Consider the following 13420-nt stretch of genomic DNA (forward strand, 5'->3'; position numbering starts at 1 on the left):
GGCCTCGCCGTAGCCAATGGAGCTCGGCCTTGCGGCCCGGCGGCGGCGGCTGCGTGTTTCCGGAAGACGTGGCGGCTCGGGCCCGGGCAGCGTCGCCGAGGCTCTTCTCTGGACTAGGCTTCGCAGCGTGGGCCCCGAGGCACCGCGGTTCTCGCCGCCGCCGCCGCCATGATTTCCCTCACGGATACCCAGAGTAAGCGCTGCCGGGTCCCCGCGTTGGCCGGTGCTCCCGCCGCAGCCTCTGCTCCACCCGGCAATGAATGGAGCGAGCGCGGCGTGGGGCGGCGGCCCGCGGGAGGGAGGGGGCCGCGACGGGAGGACCGCCGACCTGCCCCGGCTCAAGTGGCGCCGCCGCCTTCGCCCGGATGACACCGGCGCTCTGTCTCACGGAGCCGCGGCCGGACCAAGTTTCCAGGGTGGCGGGAACGGGGCTGTCCGCCTGCGCCTAGGCTCCTGCAAGGCTGGGGTGGCTGGGGGCGTAGAGAGCGGTGATCAGACACTACTGTTACCAGACCACCCAGAATTCACTTGCAAGGACCTCTGTTTTCCGCCCGTTTAAGTTTCAGCCAAGTTTACTAATTTTGAAGTCACTTTATGCTTAGAGCATTGACGCTGCTGCTGTTTTAGATTTCTGGGTTAGGAGTCAGGATCACACTGTAGGTAAATGAGGCTGGCCTTGCGCTCATTGTGTCAGGGGTAGCCTCCCCACTTGTAATCCTTCTGCCTCTGTCTCTTAAAGTTCTGAGATTACAAGCATGAACGATCCTGCCTGTCTCTACAGCTAAAGGACTTCTTTCTTAGTGTTGTATGCTGTACTTTGTGGCGTGTTTTATTTTGGCATCCGTCTCTGCCTATCATCACTCTGAGCAGCTTTGCAGACTTGCCTTTCTAGTGGCCACAGAGATTAGAGCATCCCGGCCATGTGTTCTACAGGCTAGCCGAGCGTTATCCCTGGCTCCATCGTTTTCCCTGTGACTTTTCCACTTTTCTACCGTTTCTTGCCAATCTTAATTATTTTTTCTACTTAAAGCTGTTTGCTTTTTAAGGATTTTTTTTTTTATGGATATGACTGACATCTTTTGCCTCGCTTTTGCTCCTCACCATGAACTTTGTTTCTTTAAACTCTATAATCACCTTAGATTCTCAAGATGCACTGAAAGTGAGGCAAAAACCTTCCTTGAAGTTATTCTCAAGTGGAGTTTGAAGATTTAAATTCAAGTTGTGGCACACTGGAACATCACAGATCCCTTATGGTTACCTCCACACCCTGGCAGTCCACTCTGTCTGACTGTGGATTGTACAGCTGCCTTCTCTAGCCCAGGGGTGTTGTCTATTGGTCCAGTCAGGCTCATTTGGTTCTAGTCAGAAATAAAAGTGTCCTTTTTCCCCTACTCTCACTACTAACAGTCTTATGGACATGTTTACTGCAACATGTAGTTATATAGATAAGAGTGATCTTAATTATTTTCTTAAGGTTTTCTTTAACATGCATGTGGAGGACAGAGAGAGAGGATCTCTGGAGCTATAGTTACAGATGGTTTTTACCTGCCTGGTATGGGTTCTGGAAACCAACTTGGATACTCCAGAAGAGCAGTTTTCAGTACTTACATGTTTAATTCTTACACGAGCATGGGAAGGCGGACTTGGACCATTTATGAATTAGAACATGTAAGATATTCAGTTACACACAAAGGCAGAAAAAGCCATGGTCCTGGGATTACTGGTTCAGAAGCCTTTGTTGTTTTCACTGTAGTACTAGCTTCTGAGAAGACTTGATGTAAACATCCACATCCTGGGATGGTACAAGTCTGTGGCATATGAACTACCCTGTGCACAGGGCAGACACCATCTCTCTCCAACAAAAAACTAACACAGTGAGGAATTGGATTTGGGGCAGAAGAAGCTGCTTTGCCCTCATTTTACTAGATTTCTTGGGATGGGAATTCCGTGATGTTCACTTGTGGTCTAAGGTGAGATGGTAAGTTACAGCCAGTGGGTAGGGAACCAGAGCCAGTCAAATTCAGATTGTTTCTGTGTCTTTGTTGACTGCTGGGTTGAACCAGTAGCATCCCAGAAAGGTGCCAGCATGAGTCATGGCTTTCGGAAGTGAGGAGGTTGATAAAGCTCTGAGCAGAGCTGGGCGGGTGACAGTTCACGATTGGCTTAAGATACTGTAGTCCAGTTCCCCATCCCAGCAGGGCCTAAAGAAATGACAAGACTTACTCAGGGAGATGGAATGGGGCAGCTCCCAGCTTACATCTGGATTGTCACATTAAGTAAAATCCTGCTGTGGTATTTGTTTTACTTAGTGGAACTCTTCTGTTTCTTAAAGGGTGCGATGAGGAAGGCGGGCCTGCTCTCAGTGTGTGAAGGTGCCCGCATCACTAAGATGTCAGCTGTGATTGACAGTGGGCTAAACTGGTCTTCCTTTAGAAAATGTCTTCAGTATGCCTTTTATTTATGTTAGCTAATATCTCAGGTTGCTTTTACCAAGCTTTATTTTTGATGGGCAGAAAAAAAATAGATTATGTTTTCCCAAGTATGATTCAGGCAGGACGAGCACTGCACCATGTGGGCCTTTTGACTTCAGAGAACTTGCAGATGGATGGGGACAGGGACAAAGGAAAAGGTGGAGATGAGAAAGGCGTGTTATGAGGGATTGACCCATTTCATGGGGGATTCCTGGCAGCATTGGACCAGTGCCATTGTGGCAAAAGAGTCCACAGGCAGCTGTCCTCTTCTGACCCACACCTCATGAACCGTGACTGTAGTAGGATTGTGGAGTGAGAAGACTAGGTCTGGAGTTTCCCTGCTGCCTGTGACCTGGTGCTTCCCACCCTGATGCTTGTTGTGTACAGCAACCAGGAATGGCTGCTCATGGGAAACTGGAGTCTGTGTTGCTACCGGGTGCCTCAGAACTTTGTTAAAGGAATCCTGAGGCACCATGGGCACTGCGCTGTAAAGAGCCTCATGGGGGGTGTCTTTTCCACTGCAGCTAACTCTTAAAAGGTCTGGTACCTACTGGGTTGTTCTAGACTACGATTAAATTTAAATCACTTATGTTTTACACATTCCAGTGCCCTTGAGTTTAATAAGTATGTTTTTTAACTGTAGGTAAAAATATTTATAATGGCTAAAATAGACTAGATAGTTAGCCATAGTTTGATTTGGGGCAGTTTAAATCTCCTCTCTATATGTTATCTTTCAACCCTAAGTGATGTGATTCTAACTACATTCCAGTGATGCTGGTAGGGTTGCATGTTCTCTGGGAAGTTCTTCGTAGTGCCTGACTCCTGACAAGTTAGAGATGCACAGGAACTGTTTCCATATAGTTTCCTCCCATTATCTTTAAAGTTGAGGGATGCTTTTATTTTGTATGTGTGTGTGCACTTTGTGACATTGGGATCTTGTTCAATCATTCTGCATCATTCATTCATACATGTACGTGTGTACATGCGGATAACAGGGTCTCCCACTGAACCTGGAGCTCACGGATTTGGCTAAACTGCCTGGCCAGTGAGCTTCAAAGTCCCCGTCTCTGCCTCACCAACTCAGGGATTCTAAGCCTGAACCACCATGTCTGCTTTTTATTTAGATGCTGGGAATCTGAATTCAGGTTGTCATGCTTGCACAGCAAGCATGTTACCAGCTTGATTTCCTTCATAAATGAACATCTTGGATGTTGATTAATTAAGATAATTTGTGAACTAGAAGGTAGTCACATTCAGATGACTGGGCTGTTATGATTTGCTCCTAAGTACTAGTTACTAGAGTTTCACTTCCTCCTTCCTCCATGTTTTTCTCTAGGAAATTAGAGTCTAACACGTAAATAATTGTTTTAGGAAATTTTCCTGAGACATTTGAACAAGAAAGTATTCCTTTGGTATTTGCATCTGAAATACATTTAAATTGGAATAGGCTTGTAAATTCTTTCAGACTAATTTTAGAATCAAAATGGAAGATATATCAAAAAGTTTAGGACATGGAGCTGTAGAAAGGTAAAGGTAATAAAGTGTCAGCTCCTCAGACCCTCTGTTTCCCCTTGTCCCTCCCCCACCCCTGGTGTGAGAGGGCGGGTTGTAACTGGCCTGGATTTTAGCTCTCTAGAGCTGAAGGGAAAGTAATAACAGGTCAGGAAACAATGACTCTTTTTAAAAACAAAAAACAAAACAAAGCAAGCCATCCTCTAACAGCTAAAGCATGTGACTGAGAGGTAGCTGGCATTCACAGGAGTGAGTCTGGCCTCACACAAAAGGTAACTAACGCCTAGGGAATACAAGGCCAATGCAGCATTTTTATGCGGGATGGGCTTCATTTAAACTGCATCACTGAATTTAGTACCTACCGAAGCCCTTGGTCTCTCCTAGTGGTTGACAAGTGTTAGTTTCTAGGTAAAGAAGTAAGCATGTAAGCTAGGTTAGGATTCCAGGTTCTAGTTTTAGACTTTAGACTTTAGTAGTGTAAAGTTTGTAGGTGATAAATAGTTAAAGCCTGTGTGTGTTAGTCTAAGGCCAGAATGGGTTTTTAGAGGTAAATGATATATAAGCAGAGGTTTAGAATCTAGGCATGTCTCCTCTCCTGCCTGAGAACTGGGCATTCTCCTCTGTTCCTGACTTACATTTGGCTGTAGACCCAGTGGTGCTCCCTCACCCCGGTAAAGATCTTGATGCTGGAAGAACTGGGCCTACAGCCCTGGGGCCTGCAGCACTCTGTGCTGGGGCTGTGGTGTCCTTGGGGGCCTGGATCTTCTTTGTCTTTAACCATGTGGTTTCTGTTGCAGAAATTGGCATGGGCTTAACAGGATTTGGAGTGTTTTTCCTGTTCTTTGGAATGATTCTCTTTTTTGACAAAGCACTGCTGGCAATTGGAAATGTAAGTCTTTGAATATGTGCCTTTTAAATTCTCATAAGTTTTCTCTACTAGGAACGTGTTGCCTTTTAGTGGTAGGAAATGACTGTCAGGTTTAGTGTTTGCAGCACCAGTGAAGCCCTCGGCTCTATGTGACTAGCAGATAGGCTCAAGAAGGTTCTCACCGGTTTACTACTCTTAATAGTGTTTGTGCTGGGGTTTACAAGGGATTAGATGAGTGCTACCCCTGAATAGGAGATCAGGGCAGCTGACCCAGCCAGGCATGGTGGCTTAGGCCTGAAGCTCAACACAGAAAACTGAGGTAGGATCGCCACAGATTTAATGCAGCCTGGGCTACAGAAAAAGGTGCTGTCTCAAAAAGTAAAAGAAAGATGACTTGCTAGCCCCTTGCCGTAGTAAACTTATGAAAATATTTTAATGAGAATGTCTAAGGCATGATTAAACTGTATAGACAGATTTTCGGTAACCTAAAAGTTTTTAAAACGTACGTCGTTTTGCTATGCGATGGATAAAGGGCTTGCCACCAAGCAACCCGGAACCTACGTGATGAAGGAAGAAACCTAACTCCTCTGAGATAGCCTCTAACCTGCACACGCATGCCCCACTCAGGTAAATAAATGTCAGTTACTCTTTTCTTGAATACTTGGCTGTGGCGGTAACTGACCTCCTTAGAAACAACGTGCCTTGTCCCCTTGCTTGTGTACTGACCTGTCCGTGTGTTGGAGGTCATGCAGGAGCTCCTGAAGTAAGCAATCCCTTAGGAGCAGGTGGAGAAGTCCTTGCACGATGCTAGATGGTTTTGAAGTCTGTGGCCTATTTTAACTAAAGAGAGAAAGGGTATCAAAGTTGTTGTTTTAAGCTGGTGGTATTAACAGCACTGCTGTCTGGGGATGTGACACTTAGCTGGTGGGCTTGGTATGTACTGGTAAGGAGTAATTTTTCCTGAGGAAAGCTAATGGGGGAGTACTTCACACACAGTGAGGGAGGGAGTAACCAGCTCAGGGATAATCTCTTATCCACACATGTATCACTTCTGCTGGGCTCCTCTCCTGAGCTTCACACTGAACTAATGTTGTCTGCATAGCCATCACCCAAATCTTCCATCATAGAAACCTCCACACCCCACAGAGACAATTGTAGAATCAGGAAGTACATTGGAGGGACACAGTTAAAGCAGGCTGGCCATCCATGACGTGCCAGCTGTTTGCTTAAACAGGCCATTTCTTTCCTATCCAGTCAAGCTGAGAACCTGCTGTAGCTGTGGATCCCTTATCCCATTTCACCTTCCTTCCTTCCTTGAATGGAGGTAGACAAAGAATGAGGCCACGGTGAGGGTAGCCAGGGCGTCAGCATGCTCCCCACTCCCTGTTGTGGCTGCTGGGCATAAGTGCAAGGCCCTGGCATTTGTGCACATCAAAGACCAAGCAAGCCCTCACCAGGGAGCTGTCTCCTGGCTTTTGCAGTGTTTAACCTTCTGTGTGTTGCATTGTCTTTCTCTCCCAGGTTCTGTTTGTGGCTGGTTTGGCTTTTGTAATTGGTCTAGAAAGAACATTCAGATTCTTCTTCCAGAAGCACAAAGTGAAAGCCACTGGATTTTTCCTGGGTGGTGTGTTCGTGGTCCTTATTGGTTGGCCTTTGATAGGCATGATCTTCGAAATTTACGGATTCTTTCTCTTGTTCAGGTGAGGCCCTTCTTTTCTGTCATGAGCCAGTGTCTCAGATAACGTTTGCAGAGACGGGGGTAGGTTGTTGGGCTAGTGTGGGAGACTCACTTCCTGAATGACCACTGTTTACATTGTTTTTATTATAAGTTTAAGTCAGTCAACTCAAAGGCGGTTTCCTTTGAGTAAATGACTGCCTATGTGAGATAATGAATTTATAAAATATCTCCAGTGCTACAGAATTCATTTTTGCCCTTGGTAAGGTGTATACAGGGTTTGCTATTTGTAACAGGATGGGTAGGATGCGGACCGTGGTTTTGTTGTGTGAATTGTTTCCCAGCGGCAGCACATGAGTGCACGTGCATGGTAAGAAACCTAGTACTGAACTCACTGGAAATGCCGGTCACTGCAAGTTAGCCAGAAAACAGAGTACGTGCGTGAAAAGACAGTGCTCAGAAACACTGCTCGTTTTTATTTTCAAAATGCCAGGCACAGTGTCCCCTAAAACATAAAAATGAATTAAGTACCAAACCTGTCTGAGGGGGGCTACCAGTTCTGATATGGAAAGCAGACTGTAACGATCTCAGAAATGCAGTGATAATGTCATGTCACCATGGAAGGACACAGAATATTCTAAGAGCATGGTAAGGGAGGAGTTTATCCAAAGAGAAGGAATATTTGGATAAGCTGAGTCTTAAAGAATGAAGCAGGGCTCATCTTGTAAGCCAAACACACGGAGACATTGGTTGACTGACGGGCTCAGGTGGAGTTGTGAAAGCTGTTGTTTGTTCTGAAAAAAAGGAGAGCAGTTCCCCATGGGAGTGTGGGCCACGAGGCAGAAGAGGCTGCAGACTTCTCTGAGGTGCTTATGTCTACCAGACTTAGGCTAAAGAGCAGCGTCTGCACCAGAGAGTTAGGAAGGACACAAAAGATTTGTAAGCCAGAAACAGTTGAGCCAGGAAGGCATTTTGGGAGAATAGTCCTCAGGCTGACATGCACGTCAGGATCCAGTGAGAGCGCTCTGTGGCTAACGTGCTTGCCACAGAGCCTGAGGACAGCCCTGCGTTGGATCCCCAGGACCTACGGTGGTGGAATTAGAGAGTTGGTTCCCATAGCTGTCTATGTCTGCCCTCCACACGTCATAGTATGTGCTGCGTGCTTACACATGCTCACATACACATAGTATGTGCTGCGTGCTTACACATGCTCACATACACACGAGTGGAGAAAGGTAGGGTGCGTTTAGGAAAGAACAAGGCTCAGGCTTGGTACACAGTATAAAATTAGGAGATTGAATGCTGCCTGCTCGCCATTTGAAGTGGGAAAAGCATAAAGACAACAGAGACAGACGCAATGAAGGCCGAAAGATCAGAGTTGGCCCTTGATGCCGGTGTAGAATGACATGCTGTCATTTCTTGGTAAACTGCATTAATACATTGGCTTACTGATTTAAAGAAGCTTCTAGTAAAACCCTTGTGGTTCTGTTGGGTTTTGTTTGTTCTGCGGGAGTCTTGGTTTGAGATCTAGAGTCAAAGGTCTTTGTGGTTCTTTTTCCAAATACATATAACCCTCAGCACCAGCATGTGACACCACCTATTGTATTTTTAAAGATACCTTTAAATATCCATTTGAGCTTAGTACTGCTAAGAAAGCAACCTCCATGTCTTTGAAGCATGTGCTTAGTTGAACTATCTGAGTGTTCTCATGTGGTGATAGCAGTCATTCCTGTGGGTTCAGAGTTAAAGCTGGCGCTTACTGACCTTCCTTCACTGTGGTACTTTCATCCCTGTAAACTGCATTTTAAGACCCAGATGCAGTTTATTTCTTGAGGGTTCTCAAATTGTGTTTGTTTCGTGGGTTCACTGATCCACAGTTAAACTGATTAGAGGCCGTGTCACTTGAGTGGGCATGTATCCACACCAGAAACTGACGTAGTGTGAGCCTCCCCACTGGTAGGTGTACTGTCAGGTTGTGTTCCTGGTTTTCTACAGTCCCCTTCTTCTGGGTCCTCCCCTCTGCTTCTGTCCTCAGCAATAGAACAGAAAGCCTGTGGTCTGATCACAGCACGTCTAGGTCCCATTATATTCTGGGCACCATTTTACCAGCGATCAAATGGTTTACTGGTGAGTCAAGTGCTCCTCTTACTTGACTGGTGGTTGGCTCCTCCTGGTGGAGCACTGAGGCCTAACTGCCTTGTCTTCTTGCTCCTAGGGGCTTTTTCCCAGTGGTGGTTGGCTTTATCAGAAGAGTGCCTGTCCTTGGATCCCTCCTGAATCTCCCTGGAATCAGATCAGTAAGTAGTCACACATTTAGCTGTGCATTTGTAAGAATCACCCAGACGTGTGGATTGTGAGTCTTTTCCCTGGGAGTTTGCATCATTGATGTGATCGCATAATTATGGTATAAATGATTGTGTCACATGAATCCTGGTTACCATGAAAACCAGAAACCAGTCGTTCTTAGACCTATGAAACCTGACATTTTGTTTGAACATGACATTTTTAGTATTGTTTTCTATTTTGATGTTATTCGGGTTGATAATGCTAAGCTACTTTTATGAATTGATAGGTGAAACCCTTCCTGTATTCGGGGTATACTCTGGATGCTTGAGACTAACCTGCCGTGGGGACTGCCAGCTCTTGTGGGGTCTCAGAGGCTTCTCAGAACCTCTTTGTACACACCTCTGTCATACCATTTACCTTTTTTAATGAGAGCTCCAGACCTGTGACCACAGTCCTCCAGGGCAGACGTAAATGTCTTTAGCCATTCTTCCCCAGGACCCAGCATAACACCTGCCACTCAGGATAAAAATGACAAACATTTTCCCCAAGGGAATGAGTGAAGGGTGCCTGTGTCCAATGTCAGACCCAGTCAGTCTGATGACAGCTCCAGATGACTCCCTCTTAGCTGTTTCTCTCAATCTGAACACTAAATGAGGTGGTGAACTACAGAGATGCTGGAGACAGCTGGGAGAGGCGGTGCTTCGGGCTCAGAACAGCCCGTGAGAGCCGCCGCCGCCGCAGGCATGATCATGCAGAACAACTGGGTGAAAGCCTGAGAAGCATTTAAAAGGCTTGCTGAGTCTGTCTAGTAACTGCAGAGAGAAACAAGGGCTTGTAGAAGGAGGAGCACTCCTGGGAGTCCAACCTTTCCACACCATGTCAGTCTCAGAGGCAGAAGAGCCCTCTGGATACAGCCTGGGTAGTTGCAGTTACCTGTGAAGAACAAATATGGTGTTTGGGTTTTTTAACCATTGACATTTTTTTAAAGTTCTTGTGACTCCACAGTGTCACCTCTTTATGATCATTTCAAAGGTTGGTATGTCAGCTTGGGGTGGGGTGCACCGAGGCTCCATTCGTCCTTATTACCAGACTCATGTAGAGACTCTTACAGAGAATGGATTTACTTAGACCTGTAGTTGTACTCGCTTACAAGTTCTGTTGTGATTGTGTACATGGGCAGCCAGGGATCTGCAGTCGTTGCCTAAGTAGCAGTGCGAAGCGTAGGGCAGAGGCACTGCTGGCTATCACACAGTGCTCTCCATTGCAGCATTGCCACTGAGCGTGGTACACTGGCATCAGGATGCTGAAGACAGACAGACTTTCTGATTTCAGATAGCCAAAGTTAATAACCATTTACATGAGTGTTCGTTGAAGTTCTTATTTGAAAATTACAAGTTTACATTGGCAACACTGAGTGTTTCAGTCTTTGCCCATTCAGGATGCTGTCCAGAATGCTCAGTTAACATCTTTTTAGTTGATAGCTGTTGTTAATTACTGAACTTAATTGAGTTAAATCTGTTTGTCCAAAGACCACATAGGCCCAGAAGAGATCCACAGGAATGGTCAGTGGAAATATCTTATTGGGGTCATTACTGCATGAGTGGCTGGCATTTCAGTCTTTTCTTTTTGTTGAGCTAGCAGTGTCAGTGTCATTTTTATTATTTTACTCATTGTGTTGCATTTTTCATGTTTCACCCTTAAATTCATGTGTATAACATGTCATGCAAAAGCGACTTTAAAAAAAAAGAACAATTTTATACACATCTATGAAGATGGTGGTGGGCACCATCCAGTTAACGACTGTCAGTCATGCCTTGAATTCCTGCAAATGCTGCAAAACTGGATGTTTTAAACCAGCATCTAAAGGGCTTAGTCAGTGCTGTGCAATGCTTGAGTTCCCTCTAACTCTGTCTTTCTTCTCCTTACAGTTCGTAGACAAGGTCGGAGAAAGCAACAATATGGTATAACAACGAGGGAACTGAAGAATTTAAATACTGTATTATTTATAAAACCCTTTTGAAGAATATTCAGCACAAAGTTAAATTTCACGAACTAGCGTATAAAGTTCCTTACAGAAGTTTAAAACGTACGCCCTCCAAAGTCCCGACAGCTGTGGCAGAAGCGGCAGCAGGCTCGTGAGGTCTGAGACCCGAACGAAGATGGAGAGGGCGCAGCCTATTGCAACGCTTAGTGACTTCAGACGGCTGTCTCTTAGTCTTGCTGCAACGTGTGAGACGGTCGTTCGTAGACAACCATGGTGTCTGTTACTGTTTTTTAGAAGATTCAGGAACACCACTAGGCATTTGATTTTTTTTTTTATGATGTCCATTGTGATGGCCCAGATCTATCTAGGTGTGCTGGGTTTCTAATGATGCCTGGATTGATTGGATTATGTCGTCTCCATGTATCAGCCCAAGGAAGCCCAGTTTCATGTGTGAATCACTTTTTTTGTAAACATGGATAAAATAAGACTTTTGTGGTCCTTTTGAATCTTAATATTTTGGAGCCAGATAAAAATATGAACTAGTCTTTTTTTAAATACACAGAGGTCATTCTGAGCTGTTACTTCCTTAATCATAGCTGACCACATTCTTTCTTGACTCCATAACACTCCGGAAGCTCAGATCTCTCAAGTGTGGCCTGGATGTGTTCATACGATCTGTCCCATGCAGAAGCTGAGCAGAGAGCATTCTGACCATGGAGTAGTCTGCTACAGAGACTATTGGAATCAGTTTTGGGGATCCTAAGTGACACACACCACATGCATCGTCCCATGCCATGATGTAGTTTTTCTTGTTGGGTTCATAATGAAATTCGGCCATAGTTTCTCACCTTGTTTTCATGACTTACAGTGACCTTGAAGGTGTGTAACATGTGAAAGGTTTATTCTGTGACTGTGAGAAGGGCTGATTATTTAATCTCGATTTTTCCTCTTATTTTCAGCTTTGTTGTAATATCCAAAAATCAGCATGCACCGTATCTGCTTCCCTTGCTGTTCTGCACCTGAGTTAGGAAGGAAGACGCCCTGTTGACATGTAAAAGCTCGCTCTTTATAACTAAACCGGCTGTAGCTTCTCCTAACCACCATGCTGGGGAAGCATGCTGTTCCCATCTGTGGCCAGTTCCCCACAGGGACAATGATGATTTCCTTCCTCGCCTGAGGTGTTGGCTTTCCTGTGGGACATAGGAGCCCTTGGTCAGACACAGCACGATTTGTCTTACTGATGATTGCACTGTTTATTTGTAACAGTCTCTAAGCTTTTTAATGCACAAAGTCATAATGGAAATTGTATTTATTTACAGACCATTTCTACAGGACATTACAATGTTGTTTTCACTTAAATCTCTCAGTGCCAGGAGAATCCCCAGCCTTGCCCATCTACGGAAGGAAGGAAGGAAGGACTGGTTCGTAGTGGGATGGTTCGTTCTTGTGGATTACTGTCGTGTTTGGTACTTGCATCCAACTCTGGTGTAACCTGTGAAAACTCGATAAGTGGAGAATCCTACCTCAATAGCTCATGGGATAATAAAAGACCTGGCGTTGTGTCTGATGTTCCTCAAAAAGTCATATCTTTCCTGAAGTGTCAGTGCTGTGCTTTGAGAACTGGCCCGTGTAAGGTGCCCTGTAGATTTATAATAGGCTTTGGCCTCTATGATTGACAGGGGCTAGATATCATGCCTGTTAGAGCAAGAGTCTGCCATTTAACTCCTTTGTAGACATGACCCTATCAAAGTGGCTTTTGCACTACAGCAAGCATCCCCTTTCAGCAGCCTGATTTCAGAAAACACTGGACCTGAGAAGACACGAGAAGTTCTAGTCCTCAGAAAGGCAGAGGGCTGAGGTGGCTTTCAGTTTGGAGTGAATCTTCAGTGGACCTGGGACTGCTTGGCAACGCTGTTTTTCAGTCAGAACCATGAGGCTCTGTTTTTAAACAAAGCAGCCCTCAGACTTCTGGAAGCCCTATTGTAAGTTCCCACAACCCTACTCCCTTCTGAAATGAGCCTTCTGTCTTTAACAGAAAACAAGCAAACAGAAAACATACTTTGATTATTCCCCCAAGATGGAGGACAAGGTCCAGTACTCAGCCTTAAGTGTTTCTGTCATGTTCAAATGTATCTTCTGTAACAGAAACAGACTTCAATGTTTCCTTTCCCTTAGAATTCTCTGGAATTCAGCTGCTTTAGAAGTCTCATGGTCAAATTATATACTCTAACAATGGCATATTGTAAATACATTTGTCTTACCTCAATAAAAGGGTACTTTTCTATTCATTGGTGGTCAAGTTTATCTTTGGAGTTTTAAAGCTTAAGTAATACTATAAAATAGCCTACCTTATTTTAAAAATTGGGCGTTGTGCAATTTTGTCTGTCAAAAAATGCCCTTGGACATTTTTATATCCAAATTGCTTAAATACAGTCATATAACAACTAAATTACTGAAAACACATTTGGAAGCTATTTAAATGTATAAAAGAATTCTGAGTGGATCGAGAGATGGCTCGGGAGTTCTGAGCTCTTAGAGGGATCCAGATTTGGTTCCTGACAACTATGTTGAGGCTCTGGACCTTCAGTATCTGCAGGTCCCAGGGATCTGGTGTCCTCTTGGGT

The 13420-nt window shown here is 45.0% G+C and overlaps 1 protein-coding gene across 2 annotated transcripts; it reads left to right on the forward strand.

Moving 5' to 3' along the window:
• The first annotated feature begins 42 nt into the window (after positions 1-42).
• Golt1b (golgi transport 1B) lies at positions 43-13084 on the forward strand. Of its 2 annotated transcripts, XM_032905365.1 has the most exons (6): positions 43-193; positions 4781-4872; positions 6373-6551; positions 8742-8823; positions 10342-10374; positions 10741-10857. In XM_032905365.1, exons 1-5 carry the CDS (start codon positions 169-171, stop codon positions 10348-10350), a joined length of 387 nt encoding a protein of 128 aa, XP_032761256.1. In that variant the 5' UTR covers positions 43-168; the 3' UTR covers positions 10351-10374; positions 10741-10857. The 2 variants fall into 2 exon arrangements, with proteins under 2 accessions (XP_032761256.1, XP_032761255.1); XM_032905364.1 differs by lacking the exon at positions 10342-10374 and having other exon boundaries at positions 44-193; positions 10741-13084.
• Positions 13085-13420: the final 336 nt, after the last annotated feature.

Source organism: Rattus rattus, chromosome 6 (genome assembly GCF_011064425.1).
Source record: "Rattus rattus isolate New Zealand chromosome 6, Rrattus_CSIRO_v1, whole genome shotgun sequence".
In the NCBI taxonomy this organism is placed as follows: Eukaryota; Metazoa; Chordata; class Mammalia; order Rodentia; family Muridae; genus Rattus; species Rattus rattus.